The sequence below is a fragment of the Neoarius graeffei genome, chromosome 2 (genome assembly GCF_027579695.1).
Source record: "Neoarius graeffei isolate fNeoGra1 chromosome 2, fNeoGra1.pri, whole genome shotgun sequence".
Lineage (NCBI taxonomy): Eukaryota > Metazoa > Chordata > Actinopteri > Siluriformes > Ariidae > Neoarius > Neoarius graeffei.
Genome location: NC_083570.1, coordinates 92,671,846 through 92,690,998, shown reverse-complemented (window position 1 = coordinate 92,690,998; position 19,153 = coordinate 92,671,846). Strand labels below are relative to the sequence as shown.

General features: G+C 46.9%; 1 protein-coding gene across 1 annotated transcript in view; it reads left to right on the top strand.

Annotated features, from left to right (window-relative positions):
- LOC132870238 (uncharacterized) overlaps positions 1 to 17,373 on the top strand; it is a 22,224-nt gene extending 4,851 nt beyond the window's left edge. Inside the window, exons 3-4 of the mRNA XM_060903883.1 lie at positions 920 to 2,095; positions 15,621 to 17,373. Of these exons, the coding sequence (XP_060759866.1) occupies positions 920 to 2,095; positions 15,621 to 17,373 (2,929 nt within the window). The remainder of the gene's footprint in view (positions 1 to 919; positions 2,096 to 15,620) is intronic.
- The last annotated feature ends 1,780 nt before the right edge of the window (positions 17,374 to 19,153 follow it).

The window sequence follows — 19,153 nt, the reverse complement described above, 5'->3', positions numbered from 1 at the left end:
TCAGTAATCAGAACACTATACGACCGAACACAGAACATCACGGAGGAGAAAGACAGACAGGAGGAGGAACAACACATCCAACAGGCATTAAAAAACTGCCAATATCCACTGTGGGCAATCCGAAAAGCGAAATTACAGACACAAACAAAGGAAAAAAACAAACAAACAAACAAACAAGGAAAAACACAGAAAAAAACAAACCGAGGCTTTGTCACACTACCATACATAAAAGGAGTTACAGAACGCATCCAACGATCCATGAAGAAATACCACATCAACACCCCGGTCAAACCATACAAAAACCTCCGACAGCTGCTAGTTCACCCCAAAGATAAAATACAACTGGACAATAAATGCAACGTCATATATGAAATCCCTTGCCGTTCATGTAATAAAGTTTATATTGGTGAAACGGGCAGATGCTTCCATACTCGCAAAAAAGAACACCAAATAGAATGTGAAAAAGAAACAACAAAAAGACTCACAAGATCCGAAAAAGAAAAAGCACACCAAGAAAACTTAAAATCAGCCATTTCAGACCACTGCAAACGGCAAAATCATATAATGAATTGGGAAGAGGCCAGAGTCATTCGCGCTGAAGAAAATAGATTCCAGTGTTGGATTTTAGAGGCAGTGGAGATACGAAAGCGTGCGCAGAGAACGATGAACCGGGATGAGGGAGCGTACGCGCTGTCACACACCTGGAGCGCCGTCCTGGAGGAGCGACCTGACAGCAGGAGGCGTGAACTACCTGTCAAATTGGGCGGGACGTTCACGCCTCCTTAGAGTAACATCAGCTGATAAGTCACGTCACCACTCAACATCTGGTGACTGTTTTGAAGAAGGTGGAAGTTTATCGCCGAAACTGTCAAGGTAACATCTTAAAAAATCCTTGTCTTAAGAAACGAATTTAAAGAATGCTATCTGAAACCCGCCTGGCCGATGAGGGGCAACTGAAGGAGGAGAAAGGTGGATACACCTTATTCTGGAAGAGAAAGCCAGCTGATGAAGCCAGAATCCACAGAGTGGGATTCGCCATCAAGAACCGCCTCATCTCCCAACTCACTGAATCTCCAGTAGGCATCAATGAACGTCTCATGACACTGCGCCTGAGGCTCTCAAACAACCAGATGACCACTGCTGTGAGTGCCTACGCACCAACCTTGGACTCACAGGACGAAGACAAGGAGGCCTTCTATGCATCCCTTGACCAGGTCCTATCGAACATCCTGAAGGAAGACAAAATCCTCCTACTCAGGGATTTCAATGCCAGGGTTGGCAAGGATCACAAGCTCTGGAAAGGCACCCTAGGCAAAGAGGGTGTTGGAAATACCAACTCCAATGGAACCCTCCTACTGTCAAAGTGTGCTGAACGTGAGCTGGTCGTAACAAACACCCTTTTCTGCCAGAGAAACAGGTTCAAAACCTCCTGGATGCACCCTCGATCAAAGTGCTGGCATCTCATTGACTATGTGATTGTCAGGGCTAGAGATCGCAAGGATGTTAACATCACCAGGGCCATGACCTGTGCGAATGATTGTTGGACAGACCATCACCTTATCCACTCCACAATGAACATCCAGCTACATCAGAAAAGGAGGACCCAAAGGAAGCAAACACGTTCTAAATTCAACATCGACAGCTTGGGCGATACAGAAAGAGTGCAACAACTTCAGAAGACCCTACTTGAACGACTCCCTGAAGAATATCCTGAGGACGTGGAAGAACACTGGAAGACCCTTAAGACCATCTTGCTCGAGACCTGCATGGACACCCTTGGCTACAAGACCAGGAAACATCAAGACTGGTTTGACAACAATGACACCAAAATAGAACAGCTAATTGATGCCAAAAGGAAAGCCTTTTGTTCTTGGCAGAATGACATCAATTGTAAGGCTAAAAGACAGGCCCACTCCAAGGCAAAGGTACTTGTCCAGCGCAGGGTGCGAGAGTTAAAGAACCAGTGGTGGACAGAGAAGGCCTTGGAGATCCAGAGGCTTGCTGACTCAGGTGACACCAGGGGCTTCTTCAATGCCACCAAAGCTGTGTATAGTCCAAGTTATCGAGGCCTCAATCCCCTCCGCTCCAAAGATGGGCAAACCCTGCTGAAGGACGAAGAAGGGATCAGCTCCAGATGGGAAGAACACTTCCGGGAGCTCCTGAACTGAAACACCACAGTTGACTCAGAAACCATCAACCAAATTCCTCACCAGCCCATCATGGAGCATTTTGTAAGTACAACGCAACCGTCCCTTTAAGAAACTACAGATCCCATCGGCCCACTTCCGCGATGGCCTACGTCACGCCGGGGCGGGATCACCTATGTCACATCCTCCAGGAATCCATAAGTAACTAAGGCACGCTACTCTCTTCCTCTTTGGTGCTGTGAATCTCGTCGCAAGTGGCGTGTTCTACAGAGATAAAGAGGCCGCTCACCAGAGCATCCAAGATACAGACGTCTTTTCTCCCGAGAAAACGATTCAACATGGTTTTTGTTTACCCTTGGCCATGGTAGAACTACTTAAATCATGCTATCTCTCTCTCGGTTGAGCTACAGCCAGTTTGTTTGTCTATTATAGTAACATTACGAACTGCCGCCCAAAACAGTTCATTTATAGTTAGAAGCAGCCGGATCCCTTGTAATTAAAGTGCTGTGCACATTGCTTGATCAGAGACTTTCTTCCCACGAACTACAAAGCGTCGGACCAAGAAATCCGCTGCCTTACACGGAATTGACTCACGTGCTCCTGTGGACTCCAAAAGTCTCGGAACATATCTCCATAATCTTGCACTATAAGCGAGATACTGAAGTAAGACTGGCATTTTGGGGCATAAAAACTAGTCTTAGGAATTAGCTTTATGAAGAAGTGTGAATTTAAACTCAGGAACGGTTTAATTGTGTACACTGTAGACACTCGGTGTTGAATTGATTATTCTATTTTGTTTTGATCTTTTAATTGCTTAATAGATAGGTTTTTGCATGCTTTCCTCTATTCCTTTCTAACCCTTAATTTCATTATTACACATATTTTGACCTCATCAAGATTTCAGTGGATTTAGTAAGGTTATGAGCTAGTGGGTTAGCTATCGGCTAATTCTTTGTTCTACCTAGGAACACGTGGTCACACTCACCTAGAGTAATTCCTTTTGTTTAGGCCACAGACCTCACAACACACCTTAGCTAGCAAACCAGAGCTAATTCTTTTGTTCCCACCATGTGGTCACACTCATCCAGAGTTAATTCTTTTGTTTAGGCCACAGGCCTCACAACACACCTTAGCTAGCCACACACACACGGCTAATTCTTTTGTCTCGTTAGCAAGCTAGGCTAACCTTTTTGCTTAGGCCATAAGGCCTCTCTCACACACACACACGTGCGCACACACACACACACACACACACATGCTCATCAAGTATATATCATATTTGTATATATTTCAACTGCTGTTATTCAATTTTTATCATTGTTGTAATAAATTCAATTATTATTGAAACTGTGTGTGTTTATTTGTTGTACCAATACTTTTGAAGTCACCCAATCTCAAAGAATTCCAAGGTGCATATGAGTTATGTAATATGGTAAGTGATCATAATAATTTGGAATATACCATAATGTTAGCTGTTTGGTAATTTATTATTAAGCACCAAAATTAATGGTATTAATTAATGAGATTATCAATGAGACTGATTTAATGAGATTATCAATGAGACTGATTTAATGAGATTATTAATGAGACTGATTTAATTAGATTGATCACTTAAAACTAATTGCACCTACATTAAATTGGTGCCCCATGTGAGGCAATTGGTGTTGACTTCTTGAATATTGTTGTGTGGGTGTATTTGGGTAATTGAGTGATCAATCTCATTAAATCAGTCTCATATTAAATTTGAAGGTTAATAATTAAATTGAATCAGTCTCATTTGAATCATTCAAGTGAATCATTCAAAGTGAATCATTTAAAGTGAATCGTACCGTTAATTTTGGTGCTTATTAATAAATTACCAAACAGCCAAATTATGGTATATTCCAAATTATTATGATCACTTACCATATTACATAACTTATATGCACCTTTCTGAATTCTTTGGAGATTGGGCAACCTCGAGTATATTATTGGAACACAAATAAAACACACAGTTTCAATAATAAATGAATTTATTATAACAAAGATAAAAATGGATAGTAGCAGATGGAATATATACAAACGGTGAGGTGTGTGTGTGTGTGTGTGAGAGAGGCCTTGTGTGGGTGTGGCTTAAAAGAGAATTAGCTTTGTGTAGCTAACTCCACGTGTGTTTGTGTGTGTGTCCCCACGTGGTGTAGGCCTTGTGGCTTGAGCAAAGGTTAGCCTAGCTTGCTAACGAGACAAAGGAATTAGCCGTGTGGCTAGCTAAAGCCCAAGGACCCTACCTCGTGGAGTTAAACAAAAGAAAGGTGTGTTTGAGCACGTGGTAGGCCTAGATTAGCTTTGTGTTGCTAATGTGTGTTTGTGTGTGGCCAGGCCTGGTGAACACGTGTTTCTAAGTAACAAAGGGCTAGCCGGTAGCTAACCCACTAGCTCATAACAATACTGAATCCGCTGAAATCTTGATGAGATCAAGATGTGTGATAATGAAATTGAGGATATTAGTAAGGAATAAAGAAGCATGCACAGCCTATCTAATAACACAATTGAGAGATTAAACAAACAGAACAATTAAATTTGACACGCTGCGTGTCTAATAGTGTAAACAAAACCTTCCTGAGTTTAAATTCACACTGTTTCAATAAAAGCAAATTCCTAAGACTAGCTTAATTATGCCCAAATGCCAATCTTACTTAATGTCCCGCTTCTACACGAGATTATGAGAAGATTTTCTGAGACTTCGGAGGTTCTTTCACCGTTGTGAAGCACGTGAGTCGCTCGTGTACAAAGCGTAGAGAACTTCCTGGTCCGGCTCGTGATGAAAAGAAAGTCTCTGATCAAAATAATGTGCACAGTTCAATCAGGAGGAATTCTCATCTCTCCCAATTCTAAATTAAATGCCTTGAGCTGCAGTAGTACGTATGTAAGGAATGAATGAAAAACCGGTTGTAACTCACTGAGTTTAAAAATCGCGCTATTCTGGATTTTTACTGTGGCCAGTGGTAAACAAGAAATCGTGCTAACTTGTGGATCTTGCAAGAAAGAAAGAAAAAGACGTCTTTTTGATTTGCCCGGCGGAGCGAGCGATTTTCTCTCTGTGTCCGTTGCAATCACAGCTCCAAAAGAGAAGGAAGCGGAAGCGTGTTCTGTTGCTTATGCTTTCCTGTAGGATGTGACGTTGGTGATCCTGCCCCCGCGTGACGCAGGTCAACGCGGAAGTGGGCTGATGGGAAATGTAGTTTTTTAAAAAGGACGGGCTGTGTACCTACAGTTGCAACAACAGATAAACTACCAGTTTGATTCAGCAGTTGCCAAGGTATATCCCCAGGTGTGTTAAACGGTTAACAGTAGCGTGATAACCATATCACAAAATACTAATAACCTATTCATAACTTAGGATAAGAGATAGCATTTAAAAAAAAAAAAACTTTATCAACTGATTAATTACATAGTTAATATTAATTAATAATAATTAATTAATAAATTAACTCACTGATTAATTAGTTAATGATATCCAACCTAAGTAAAATGTCATCCCCTCGTGTCTCAGAAGCTGAAGACAATGCTCAAGACGTGTCTCTCCTTGAGGTCATCGCAGACCTCATTCACTGCTCTGCCTCCGAAAAGGCAAACATTAGGAACACGAGTAAGGGTGAATGCCAAAACAACATAGATAACTCGAACAAACATATGAGAGATCCAAAAGGAACAATTATTAGTGTCCAAGAGACACTAGGTAAGCTATTCCTATCATACTTCCAAAATACTGATTCAGAAATCAGACGCCTCCACAGAGAGGTTGAAAGGCTGACCACCAGCAACGCCGAGCTGGCAGCCGATAACAATAATTTATATAGGGAGCGTGAGCTCTTAAAAACCTCCCTTGATGATTGCGCCGAAAGGCTAGAGAAAGCCGAAAAGGCTGCCAAGAGGGTTGCCAAGGAGCAGACCCCCCAGGAAGAGCGCAAGGGGCGTGAAAGACCCCCAACAATGCCCCGAAGCTCAGAGCGGGAAGAGGCATCCGAACCGGTGTTAGGACTGGGACTGTTTTGGCCTCTAGAGGCCGCTGTTATGTTTATCTTGTCATGTTTGTGTTGGCCTCTAGAGGCTGCCACTGTGTTTTGTGTTTGTCTTGATTGCCCGTTTCCTGCCCCACCCTGTTCCTTAATTGTTTTGTGGATAAATACCCCTCTGTTTGTTCCCTTGTCACGGAGTCTTTATGCTATGCTGTCTTGTGCTAGTTTCCTCTGTCTCACGTATCTTGCCTGTGCCCTTGTGTTTTTTATATTTTTTGCTTTCTTTGGACTTTGTACCTTTTTGATCTTCTGAGCGTTCAGCATTTTGCCTTTCCTTTTGTTTTTGGACATTTAACCTTTGGATATTTTTATTTTGGTTTATCTTCTGAGCTTTTGGATTTTCTTTTTGTTTTTTTCCATTGGATTGTCTCATCTCATCTCATCTCATCTCATTATCTCTAGCCGCTTTATCCTGTTCTACAGGGTTGCAGGCAAGCTGGAGCCTATCCCAGCTGACTATGGGCGAAAGGCGGGGTACACCCTGGACAAGTTGCCAGGTCATCACAGGGCTGACACATAGACACAGACAACCATTCACACTCACATTCACACCTATGGTCAATTGAGAGTCACCAGTTAACCTAACCTGCATGTCTTTGTACTGTGGGGGAAACCGGAGCACCCGGAGGAAACCCACGCGGACACGGGGAGAACATGCAAACTCCACACAGAAAGGCCCTCACCGGCCACGGGGCTCGAACCCAGATCTTCTTGCTGTGAGGCGACAGCGCTAACCACTACACCACCGTGCCGCCCATTGGATTGTATATAGTGTAAATAAACTGTTTTTTGATACTCTACTTTCACCTCACGCCTCTGCACTTGAGTCATCCCCCTGGTGGCCTAGTGGGGGTTTGCTGGATTATCACTCCCAGCAAAACCCTAACAGAAAGACTCCGTCATGACCGACTCAGCAGAGGCGTCTTCAACTGTCTACCCAGCCAACCTTCAGGGAATTATGGCAGCTTTGACACGCTTCGGAGCGACCATGGACGCTCATGGACGAACGCTCGCAAGCCAACATGAGGCCCTTGCTCGCCACGAGGTACTGCTTCAACAAATTGGGAAAACCCGGCACAGCTGACTCCTCTGCCCGCATCTCCTTATCCTGATCCGGCTCCTGCTCCCACTCCAGTGCCTCCCGCCATGCTGTCTCCTTCACCTCGCGAACCCAGCCTTCCTGCACCACAGAGGTATGACGGCAAGCACGGTGAGTGCTGGGAGTTCCTTACCCAGTGCCAACTCACCTTTGAGCTTCAGCCTACCACCTACACTACGGATCGCCGCAAGATTGCCTTTGTGATAACCTTGTTAGCTGGTAAGGCACGAGCTTGGGCAACGGCCAGTTGGCAGAGACAGGGACCCGAGTGCTCTGATTTCAAGTTGTTTATGGAGGAGATGTGTCGTGTCTTCGATCAGGCAGACACCAGTAAAGATGCAGCCAGGAAGCTCATGTCCATCCGGCAAGAAGGAAGCTTCACGGACTACGCCATCGCGTTCCGGACGCTCGCAGCTGTCAGCGGATGGAACGAAGCAGCCCTGGTTTCAGCCTTTCACCATGGTTTGTCTGACCCTATCAAAGACGGCCTGGCCTTTATCGGATGCCCAAGTGAAACTCTGATCTCACATTCTACTCATCTTGACAACAGGATTAGAGAGCACTGCCGAGTCCTGAGCTTCCCCGGCCTCACTGCCTCGACCTGGAGCCCGTCTACCTCCTCCAGTGACTGTCCAGTGCCCATGCAAGTTGGCCGTACTCGTCTCTCCGCAGCTGAGAGGGAGCGCAGAAGGAGGGACAAGTGCTGCATCTACTGTGGCAAGCCTGGCCATTTCCGAGCATCATGTCCCGAGCTCTCGGGAAAAGGACCACCCCGTCCAGCCGAGGGAGGGTTGTGACAGGGCCTACCCTCTCTCCTGAACTCCCTGGCCAAGGAGTCTACATCCCGGTCTCCATCTCCTGGGGTGAGTCTGTCCACTCTTGTCAGGCCTTGTTAGACTCAGGGGCGGCTGGAAACTTTATGGATGTTCACTTTGCCCAAAGTATCAATGTTCCGACTGCACCTCTTGAAGTCCCACTGTCTGTGTCTGCCCTGGATGGCCAAGCCTTAGGGGACGGAAGAGTCACCCAAGTAACTTCTCCAGTCTTCCTCCAGTCTCAAGGTCACAAGGAAGAAATATCCCTGCACCTGATTCCTTCACCAGAGTTCCCAGTGATTCTAGGCCTTCCTTGGCTTACCCGCCACAACCCTCGCATAGACTGGGTAACAAGCCAGGTTGTGGAATGGGGCCCTGCGTGCCATGCCTCTTGTCTGCTCTCTAGCTCTCCTGTGTCTCCTGCCGAGCCTCCTGATCTCACCGAGTTATCTCAAGTTCCCACAGAGTACTGGGATCTCAAGGAAGTTTTCAGCAAGAGCAGGGCCGCCGTTCTTCCTCTGCACCGTGCCTACGACTGTGCCATCGACTTGCTCCCTGGGACTACCCCTCCTCGTGACAGACTGTTTTCCCTCTCTCAGCCAGAACGCAAGGCCATGGAGGCGTACATCAAGGACACCTTGGCTTCTGGGTTCATTCGACCATCCACCTCACCCGCTGGTGCCGGCTTCTTCTTTGTCGGCAAGAAGGATGGGGGGCTCCGGCTGTGTATTGATTACAGGGGTCTGAACAAGATCACTGTACGCAACCGCTATCCCCTTCCGCTGATGTCCACAGTGTTCGATCTGCTCCAAGGCGCCACTGTCTTCACCAAATTGGACTTACGGAACACATACCACCTCATCCGTATCCGACAGGGAGATGAGTGGAAGACTGCCTTTAACACCCCGTCTGGGCACTACGAGTACCAGGTGATGCCCTTCAGACTCACCAACGCACCAGCTGTTTTTCAGGCCCTAATCAATGATGTCTTGAGGGACATGATTACCCAGTACATTTTTGTCTACCTCAACGACATCCTAATCTTTTCCAAAACCATGCAGGAGCACCGCCACCATGTCCGCCAGGTTCTCCAGAGGCTGCTACAGAACAATCTGTTCGCTAAGGCCCAGAAATGCGAATTTCATGTTCCCGAGGTCTCCTTTCTGGGTTTTATTGTACGGACAGGCCAACTCCAGATTGATCCAGCCAAGATCCTGGCCGTCCAGGACTGGCCCACCCCCAAGTCCATTGAAGAGGTTCAGCGGTTCTTAGGATTTGCGAAGTTCTACTGCAAGTTTATCAGGAACTTCAGTTCTGTAGCAGCGCCCATATCGGACCTCACCAAAGGGACAGGTGGATCGTGTGTCTGGTCTCCTCAGGCGGAAAAGGCGTTCAAAGACCTCAAGCACCGCTTCTGCACAGCACCCATTCTGGTCCTCCCGGACCCTTTGCAACCCTTCATCGTCGAGGTGGACGCCTCGGACAGCGGCGTCAGCACGGTCCTCTCTCAACGCTTGGAAGGAAGGTTGCACCCCTGCGCATACTTCTCCCACCGCCTGAGTTCTGCGGAGTCACGGTATGACGTGGGGGATCGAGAACTGCTAGCAGTTAAACTGGCCCTTGAGGAGTGGAGGCACTGGCTGGAGGGAGCACAACATCCATTTTTGGTCTGGATGGACCACAAGAACCTGGAGTACCTCCAACAAGCAAAGAGACTCAATCCACGACAGGCTAGGTGGGCCTTGTTTTTCAGTTGGTTCGACTTTACCCTATCATACCGCCCCGGCTCCAAAAACACCAAACCTGATGCGCTGTCCAGGCTGTTCACTCCCACCAACAGGGAGAGCGAAGTTGGGCCTATTATCCCTGTGTCCCGGATTGTGGCCCCTGTCCGCTGGGGTATTGAGGAGACCATCCGACGAGCCCAACACCAGGACCCCGGTCCTGGGACGGGGCCACTGGGCCTCTTGTATGTCCCACATCAAGCCCGGGCCAAGGTTCTCCAGTGGGGTCACTCGTCCCCTCTCACCGCCCACCCGGGAGCTCGAAGGACCCTGGACTTCCTGAGAAGATGCTTCTGGTGGCCAAGCATGGAGAAGGAAGTGAGGTCATTTGTCCTTTCCTGCGAGGTGTGCACCAGAAGCAAGAACCCACGACAGCATCCCCAGGGCCTCCTGTATCCTCTGACCATTCCCTGGCATCCCTGGTCCCACGTGGCAGTCGATTTCATCACGGGTCTCCCGGAGTCACAAGGTAACACCTGTCATTTTGGTCATAGTGGACAGATTCTCCAAGGCCTGCCACTTTATACCACTGTGCAAGCTCCCTTCTGCCCTTGAAACTGCTAAACTAATGTTTAATCATGTCTTCTGAGTCTTTGGTCTCCCTCAGGATATCGTCTCAGACCGGGGGCCCCAGTTCTCCTCCCGAGTGTGGCACGGGTTTTGCAAGCTCATTGGAGACACTGCCAGCCTCTCCTCTGGGTTCCACTCACAGTCCAATGGCCAGACGGAGAGGCTCAACCAGGACCTGGAAACCACCCTGCGAGGCCTGGCTATGGATAACCCAACTTCGTGGAGCACCTGGCTGCCATGGGCAGAGTACACCCACAACACCCTGCAGTCATCGGCTACCAAGCTGTCGCCGTTCCAGTGCCAATTTGAGTTCCAGCCACCTCTGTTCCCGGACCAGGAGGAGGACGCGGGGGTGCCCTCGGTCAACCAATATGTGAGACGGTGTCGCAAGACCTGGAGCAAGGTCAGGAGGACCCTCATCCAGACCTCCAGAACCAACCAGACTCAGGCCAACCGCCATAGAAGACCTGCCCATGCTTTCCGCCCTGGGCAGCGGGTTTGGCTGTCCACCAAGGACCTTCCACTGCGGGTGGAGAACCGCAAGCTTGCTCCTTGCTACATTGGCCCTTTCAAGGTGGTGCACAGGGTAAACCCTGTCGCCTACCAGCTCCAGTTGCCCCGGACTCTGAGGATCAACCCCACATTCCATGTTTCCCTGTTGCGGCCCGTACTGATGTCCACGTATGCCCCTGCCCCTAGGAATCCCCCACCCCCCTGCATCTTCCAGGGTCAGACTGTGTTCACTGTCCATCGCCTGCTTGACTCCCACCGGGTCCGCGGCGGGCTTCAATATCTGGTAGACTGGGAGGGCTATGGCCCTGAGGAATGCTGTTGGGTCCCCGCCCGGGACATTTTAGATAAAGGACTTTGTCGGGACTTCCATTCGGCCCATCCGGATTGCCCTGGGAACGTCAGGAGATGCTCCTAGAGGGGGGGGTCCTGTTAGGACTGGGACTGTTTTGGCCTCTAGAGGCCGCTGTTATGTTTATCTTGTCATGTTTGTGTTGGCCTCTAGAGGCCGCCACTGTGTTTTGTGTTTGTCTTGATTACCTGTTTCCTGCCCCGCCCTGTTCCTTAATTGTTTTGTGTATAAATACCCCTCTGTTTGTTCCCTTGTCACGGAATCTTTATGCTATGCTGTCTTGTGCTAGTTTCCTCTGTCTCACATATCTTGCCTGTGCCCTTGTGTTTTTGATATTTTTTGCTTTCTTTGGACTTTGTACCTTTTTGATCTTCTGAGCGTTCAGCATTTTGCCTTTCCTTTTGTTTTTGGACATTTAACCTTTGGATATTTTTATTTTGGTTTATCTTCTGAGCGTTTGGATTTTATTTTTGTTTTTTCCATTGGATTGTCGCTCATCTCATCTCATTATCTCTAGCCGCTTTATCCTTCTACAGGGTCGCAGGCAAGCTGGAGCCTATCCCAGCTGACTACGGGCGAAAGGTGGGGTACACCCTGGACAAGTCGCCAGGTCATCACAGGGCTGACATATAGACACAGACAACCATTCACACTCACATTCACACCTACGGTCAATTTAGAGTCACCAGTTAACCTAACCTGCATGTCTTTGGACTGTGGGGGAAACCGGAGCACCCGGAGGAAACCCACGCGGACACGGGGAGAACATGCAAACTCCACACAGAAAGGCCCTCGCTGGCCCCGGGGCTCGAACCCAGGACCTTCTTGCTGTGAGGCGACAGCGCTAACCACTACACCACCGTGCCGCCCCATTGGATTGTATATAGTGTAAATAAACTGTTTTTTGATACTCTACTTTTGCCTCACGCCTCTGCACTTGTGTCATCCCTCTGGTGGCCTAGTGGGGGTTTGCTGGATTATCACACCAGCGACCCAGGTTCGAATCCCAGCAAAGCCCTAACAACCAGACACCCTGATGTTGAGCGATTCGATCCTGAGAGTAAAAGAGTAAATGTGAATGATTATTTGCAAGAGATTAACCGATGCTTGATGGACCTGCCGAAAGCCACAACGTGAGAGAAACTTAGACTAATCTGGAAGACCTCCAGTAGCAGCGTTCGTGCCTTTTTAGAGACGCTACCCCCAAATGTTCGCGATAGTTATTCGAAACTTCGCAATTACATGAGGGAAAAATATGCGCCATACACGGACGAAACCTCTGCGACATTGTGTGCAATCCAAATTAAACAAAAACGGTCTGAGGTGCCTCGTGAATATTATAGACGGCTACGTACTGCCTATTTCCAGGGTAGTAGTGCACCAGGCTTGGAAGATGATAGAGGCTTCAAATCCCTCTTCTTACATAACCTCCACCCAAGCGTGCAGACTCAAGTCACACTGACATGTCGACAGGGTTTTTACTCGATGAGGGAAATTAGGCAACTAGCCCAAATGACCTGGGAGACCATTGTCAAAACCACAAACAGAAACAATGATGAACCCAGAGTCCTTAGTCTCCAGGATGCAGATGGGCCCCCGCTGGCCTTAGAAGGAGGGGAAGCTCCAAAAGGGGGACCCAACTGGAGAAATCCCGGTCTGAACCGCCCCTTGCCGAGCCATCACCAGGGTAAGTGGAAGAATCGGCGAGGTAAGACCAGGAGGGACCGAAGGCAAGTCCACAGTGACTCTGGCAACCGTCCATCATGTGAAAAGGGTCATAGGGAACAAGGTGGTTGGCAGCAAGACCGTCATCCCCGCTCCGGCCGGAGACGGCAGGAGCGTTCCGACCATAGCTCTACACGTAGGGGTAAAGGTGACCGACACAGTGACTCAGACCAACCTGTTGAGTTCTGCGCAGAGCTGGATTCTTTAAAAGCCCAGTTGGCTGAGATTAAAGAACTGTTACAAAAGAGGTCAGACCCCTCAACAAATAAATCGAAGTGAGCGTAAAAGGACAAAAAGGCCTACTACGACCGAAAAGCCTCCCATCACGAATATCAAATAGGCGACAAAGTCCTACATTTTAATTTTACCAAGCCGGTAGGAGTTTAAAAAAAAAAAGTTCCTACCACATTGGTCGGGACCTTCGATCGTAGGAAAACTGTCCCCCGTCGTGTATCGCATTAGGACATCCAGGCCTAATCAAACTCCCTCATATCGATCTCCATAGCCATCAAATCAAGCCCTTTGAACAGTTTTCACTCCAAAAAGGGGGGGACGATAGTTAGGCCCATCCTGTCCACCTAGCTTGTACGCCTCACTCACCCATAAGCGTACACTGACATTCCCAGTCACATTCACCAACCCAATACCTTTCCAGAAGATTAGGTTTACCAACCCAAACACTAATACTTCTTTTCTTCCTTCATTCCTTCTCTTTTCTTGTTTTTATGCATAGGAAATTAAACACTGCATGTTTCATGTTTAATGTTTAATTTTTTTAGATGTGATTTTGACCTAGTTAGAGAGTGATTATATGCCCAAATGCCTACCACCTGATTATATGCCCAAATGCCTCTGCCTCCAACTGTCTTACTGGGACTCATGAGTTTACACAGTTTTCACAGGACACCATGAACTGTACAGAGCAAAGCCACCTCAAGGACGATGGACATGTGGACTGTACAGTACTGTGCTCTCAGTGCTACGACTCCGTCATACCCCTGAGACCAAAAGGGGGAATGTAAGTACAACGTAACCGTCCCTTTAAGAAACTACAGATCCCATCGGCCCACTTCCGCGATGGCCTATGTCACGCCGGGGCGGGATCACGTACATCACATCCTCCAGGAATCCATAAGTAACTAAGGCACGCTACTCTCTTCCTCTTTGGTGCTGTGAATTTCATCGCAAGTGGCGCGTTCTACAGAGATAAAGAGGCTGCTCACCAGAGCATCCAAGATACAGATGTCTTTTCTCCTGAGAAAACAATTCAACATGGTTTTTGTTTACCCTTGGCCACGGTAGAACTACTTAAATCGTGCTATCTCTCTCTCGGTTGAGCTACAGCCAGTTTGTTTGTCTATTATAGTAACTTTACGAACTGCCGCCCAAAACAGTTCATTTATAGTTAGAAGCAGCCGGATCCCTTGTAATTAAAGCGCTGTGCACATTGCTTGATCAGAGACTTTCTTCCCATGAACTACAAAGCGTCGGACCAAGAAATCCTCTGCCTTCCACGGAATCGACTCACGTGCTCCTGTGGACTCCAAAAGTCTCGGAACATATCGCCATAATCTTGCACTATAAGCGAGATACTGAAGTAAGACTGGCATTTTTGGGCATAAAAACTAGTCTTAGGAATTAGCTTTATGAAGAAGTGTGAATTTAAACTCAGGAATGGTTTAATTGTGTACACTGTAGACACTCGGTGTTGAATTGATTGTTCTATTTTGTTTTGATCTCTCAATTGCTTAATAGATAGGCTTTTGCATGCTTTCCTCTATTGCTTTCTAACCCTTAATTTCATTATTACACATATTTTGACCTCATCAAGATTTCAGTGGATTTAGTAAAGTTATGAGCTAGTGGGTTAGCTATTGGCTAATTCTTTGTTCTACCTAGGAACACGTGGTCACACTCACCTAGAGTAATTCCTTTTGCTTAGGCCACAGACCTCACAACACACCTTAGCTAGCAAACCAGAGCTAATTCTTTTGTTCCCACCATGTGTTCACACTCATCCAGAGTTAATTCTTTTTGCTTAGGCCACAGGCCTCACAACACACCTTAGCTAGCCACACACACATGGCTAATTCTTTTGTCTCGTTAGCAAGCTAGGCTAACCTTTTTGCTTAGGCCATAAGGCCTCTCTCACACACACACACGCTCATCAAGTATATATCATATTTGTATATATTTCAACTGCTATTATTCAATTTTTATCATTGTTATAATAAATTCAATTATTATTGAAACTGTGTGTGTTTTTGTTGTACCAATACTTTTGAAGTCACCCAATCTCAAAGAATTCCAAGGTGCATATGAGTTATGTAATACGGTAAGTGACCATGATAATTTGGAATATACCATAATTTTAGCTGTTTGGTAATTTATTATTAAGCACCAAAATGAATGGTATTAATTAATGAGATTATCAATGAGACTGATTTAATGAGATTATCAATGAGACTGATTTAATGAGATTATTAATGAGACTGATTTAATTAGATTGATCACTTAAAACTAATTGCTCCTGCAATTTGCATGACCCTCCCACTGAAAGTGAGGTCTTGGGTGCCATCAGGAGATTGAGTAACAACAAGGCCTCTGGACCAGATGGGATTCCAGCACAAATCCTCAAGCAAGGTGGGCCCAAACTCCTCAGTCACAACCACAGCCTCCTTTCTAAGATCTGGGAGGAGGAGAAAATCCCTGCCGAACTCAGGGACGCCCTGATTGTCACCATATTCAAGAAGGGAGATAAAGCAGACTGTGGCAACTACAGGGGCATCTCCCTCCTGTCCACCACAGGCAAAGTACTGGCCCGTATTTTGGCCAACCGACTACTGCCACTGTCAGAAGTGATCCTCCCAGAGTCACAGTGTGGCTTCCGCCCCGCCAGAGGAACCTCTGACATGATTTTCACAGCTCGCCAGCTGCAGGAGAAATGTCGAGAGCAACACCTACCCCTGTACATGGCGTTCATCGATCTTACAAAGGCCTTTGATTCCATGAACAGACCTGCCCTCTGGTGTATTCTATCCAAGATCGGATGCCGAGAGAAGTATCTGAAGATCTTGCGCCTACTACATGATGACATGACCGCAACCATAGTTGGAAATGGTGGCTGTGAAACAGCCCCTTTCAAAGTGCACACTGGTGTCAAGCAGGGCTGCATCATTGCACCAACCCTCTTCTCCATCTTCATCGCCACCATCCTCCACCTCACCAGCCAAAACCTACCTGAGGGTCTCAAGTTCATATATAGGACAGACAGCGGGCTCTTCAACATCAACATGTTCAGGGCAAAAAGCAAGGTGCTCACATCCTCCATCATGGAGCTCCAATATGCTGACGATAACGCCCTAGTGGCTCTTTCTGAAGCGGACCTCCAAAGCATCATGGACGCCTTTGCCAGAGCCTACCAACTCCTGGGACTTGATATTAACATCAGGAAAACTCAGATACTGTACCAACCAGCCCCTGACACACCCTCCAAGGCCCCAGCAATCCATGTGGACAACAACACCCTGGAAAATGTGGACCGATTCATGTATCTTGGCAGTCTTCTATCCACAAGAGCTGACATTGATGCAGAAATCCACCACCGCATAGGGTGTGCCAGTGCAGCTTTTGCTAGGCTGAGAGACAGGGTCTTTGACAACCGCGAAATCCTGACCAAAACCGAACTCCTGGTCTATCAAGCCGTCATTCTTCCCACCTTGCTCTATGGAGCTGATAGCTGGACTACCTACAGTAGACATCTGAAAGCCCTGGAGCAGTATCACCAGCTATGCCTACGCAAGATTCTTAGGATCAGCTGGGAAGATAGACGGACTAATATCAGTGTCTTAAAGGAAGCTAACATCGCCAGGATCACCTCAACTATCGCTAGGCACCAGCTACAATGGACAGGTCATGTAGTACGCATGCCCAATTACCGCCTTCCAAAACAGATTCTGTATGGCCAACTAAAGGAAGGAAAGTGTACCCAAGGAGGGCAGAAGAAGCGGTACAAAGACATGATCAAAGTACACCTCAGAAAGTGTCACTTCAATCTCAATAACTGGGAGGAGGCTGCCCTCAAAAGAGATGAGTGGAGAAGGATGGTCCATGAGGGTACAGCACACCTGGAAGAGGACCTCCACCGTGCCGCAGAAACTAAAAGGCAACTGAGGAAGGAGAGAACCACCACCAAAACTGCTCCCCAAACCCAAACCACCACCTCCAGGACAACAATCTACATATGCCCCCACTGCAATAGAGACTGTGGATCGAGGATTGGCCTCAACCGCCACCTGACGACCCACAAGTGACCAGACGCACCGTCAGGAGGACAATCATACTCGTTACGAGTGATCGCCGATGATGATGATGGTGTGTGAGAGAGAGAGAGTGTGTGAGAGAGAGAGTATATGTGTGTGTGAGAGAGAGAGGATGTGTGTGTGAGAGAGCATGTGTGTGTGTGTGAGAGAGAGAGAGAGAGAGAGAGAGAGAGAGAGAGAGTGTGTGTGTGTGTGTGTGTGTGTGTGTGTGTGTGAGAGAGTGTGTGTGTGTGTGTGTGTGTGTGTGTGTGTGTGTGAGAGAGAGCACACATGTTTCAGAGAGCAAGGCAGAGAGTGTGTGTGTGTGTGTGTGTGTGTGTGTGTGTGTGTGTGTGTCTGCTTGAGAGATAGAAAACGTGTGTAACTGCAGGAGAGACAGAGAGAAAGAAAGACAGGTGCAGTCAGTCCAAATGAAGATTGTTTAAAAGTGGCCCTGAAATCAAAACAGATGTTTCGCAGCTTTTTGTATTTCTCCCTTACTGTTATAGAAACCTATTTAATAATATCAAATAAAAATGATAAAAAGTTTTTGACATTTGCTCATTTGAATTTTATAGTTTGTCACATCTGAGAATTTTTTTTGTGTGACTCATCCTGTGCTAGTTTTGTGTTTGTCCAATTAAATGCTCTTTGGAATGTATATGCCCCACCTACAATGGGAGGGTCTTGTTCTACAGTAGCAGCATAGCAACAAACATGGTTCATCATAGTGGTTTCCTGTACACTCACTGGCCACTTTATTAGGTACACCCATTGCCCCTGCTGTTTGATGCAGTTCTCTAATCAGCCAATCCCTGGACAGCTTTTGTCCACAATGCATAAAATCATGCAGATACAGATCAAGAGCTTCAATTAATGTCCACTTCAAACATCAGAATGGGAAAAATTGTGATCTCAGAGTGTGACTTTCACTGTGGTATGGGTTTTGGTTTGAGCCATATGGACTGGTTTGAGTATTTCAGAAACTGCTGATCTCCTGGGGTTTTCACACACAGCAGTCTCTAGAGTTTACACAGAATGGTGCGAAAAAACAAAAAACATCAAGTGAGTGAGTGACAGTTCTGTGGGTGGAAACGCCTTGTTGATATTAAGGTCAGAGGAAAATGGTGAGATTAGTTTGAGCTGCCTGGAAGGATATAGCAACTCATAGACCCCTTTGCAGTAAACGTCATTCATACGTAAGCGGAAATTGCGCGCGCAGCCTGGACCCAAAAAAGACTCAGAAATGCCTAGTTGTTGTGTTATCGGGTGTCAGAATCGTAGCAGTGATGGGGTTAAAATGTTCAGAATTCCAGCAGGATCTCACCCATTCAAAAAAAATCGCCGACGTCTATGGCTACAAGCCATCAAATGTGTAGACTGGGATGAAAGCACTATCAAAAATGTGCGGGTTTGCAGCGCCCACTTCATCACAGGTAAGATCAGGCTATTTATTAAATCTTTCTTTTTTATTCTTTCTAGTCTTCGTTTATTGATGTAGCAAAATACTTTGGTAACGTTTGTCTGATTAGCTGGGTCATAGTTACACAATGTAATGAATATTGTTAGCATGTTAACTTAGCTTTGCATGCAATTTTGTTTGTAGGAGAGGTCTCGCTTGACTCAAGCAGTCCAGATTTTGTGCCATCATTATTTGTGTATGCCGAAAATCACAATTTTAAAGCAAGGATGGAAAGGTAAAATTGTGTGCCCTCACTCTAAATGCCAACTTACGCTGACTGCTCTAACCTAGCTCCCGCCCCGTTCAGTTTCATTTCTGGTCTCTGCCTCT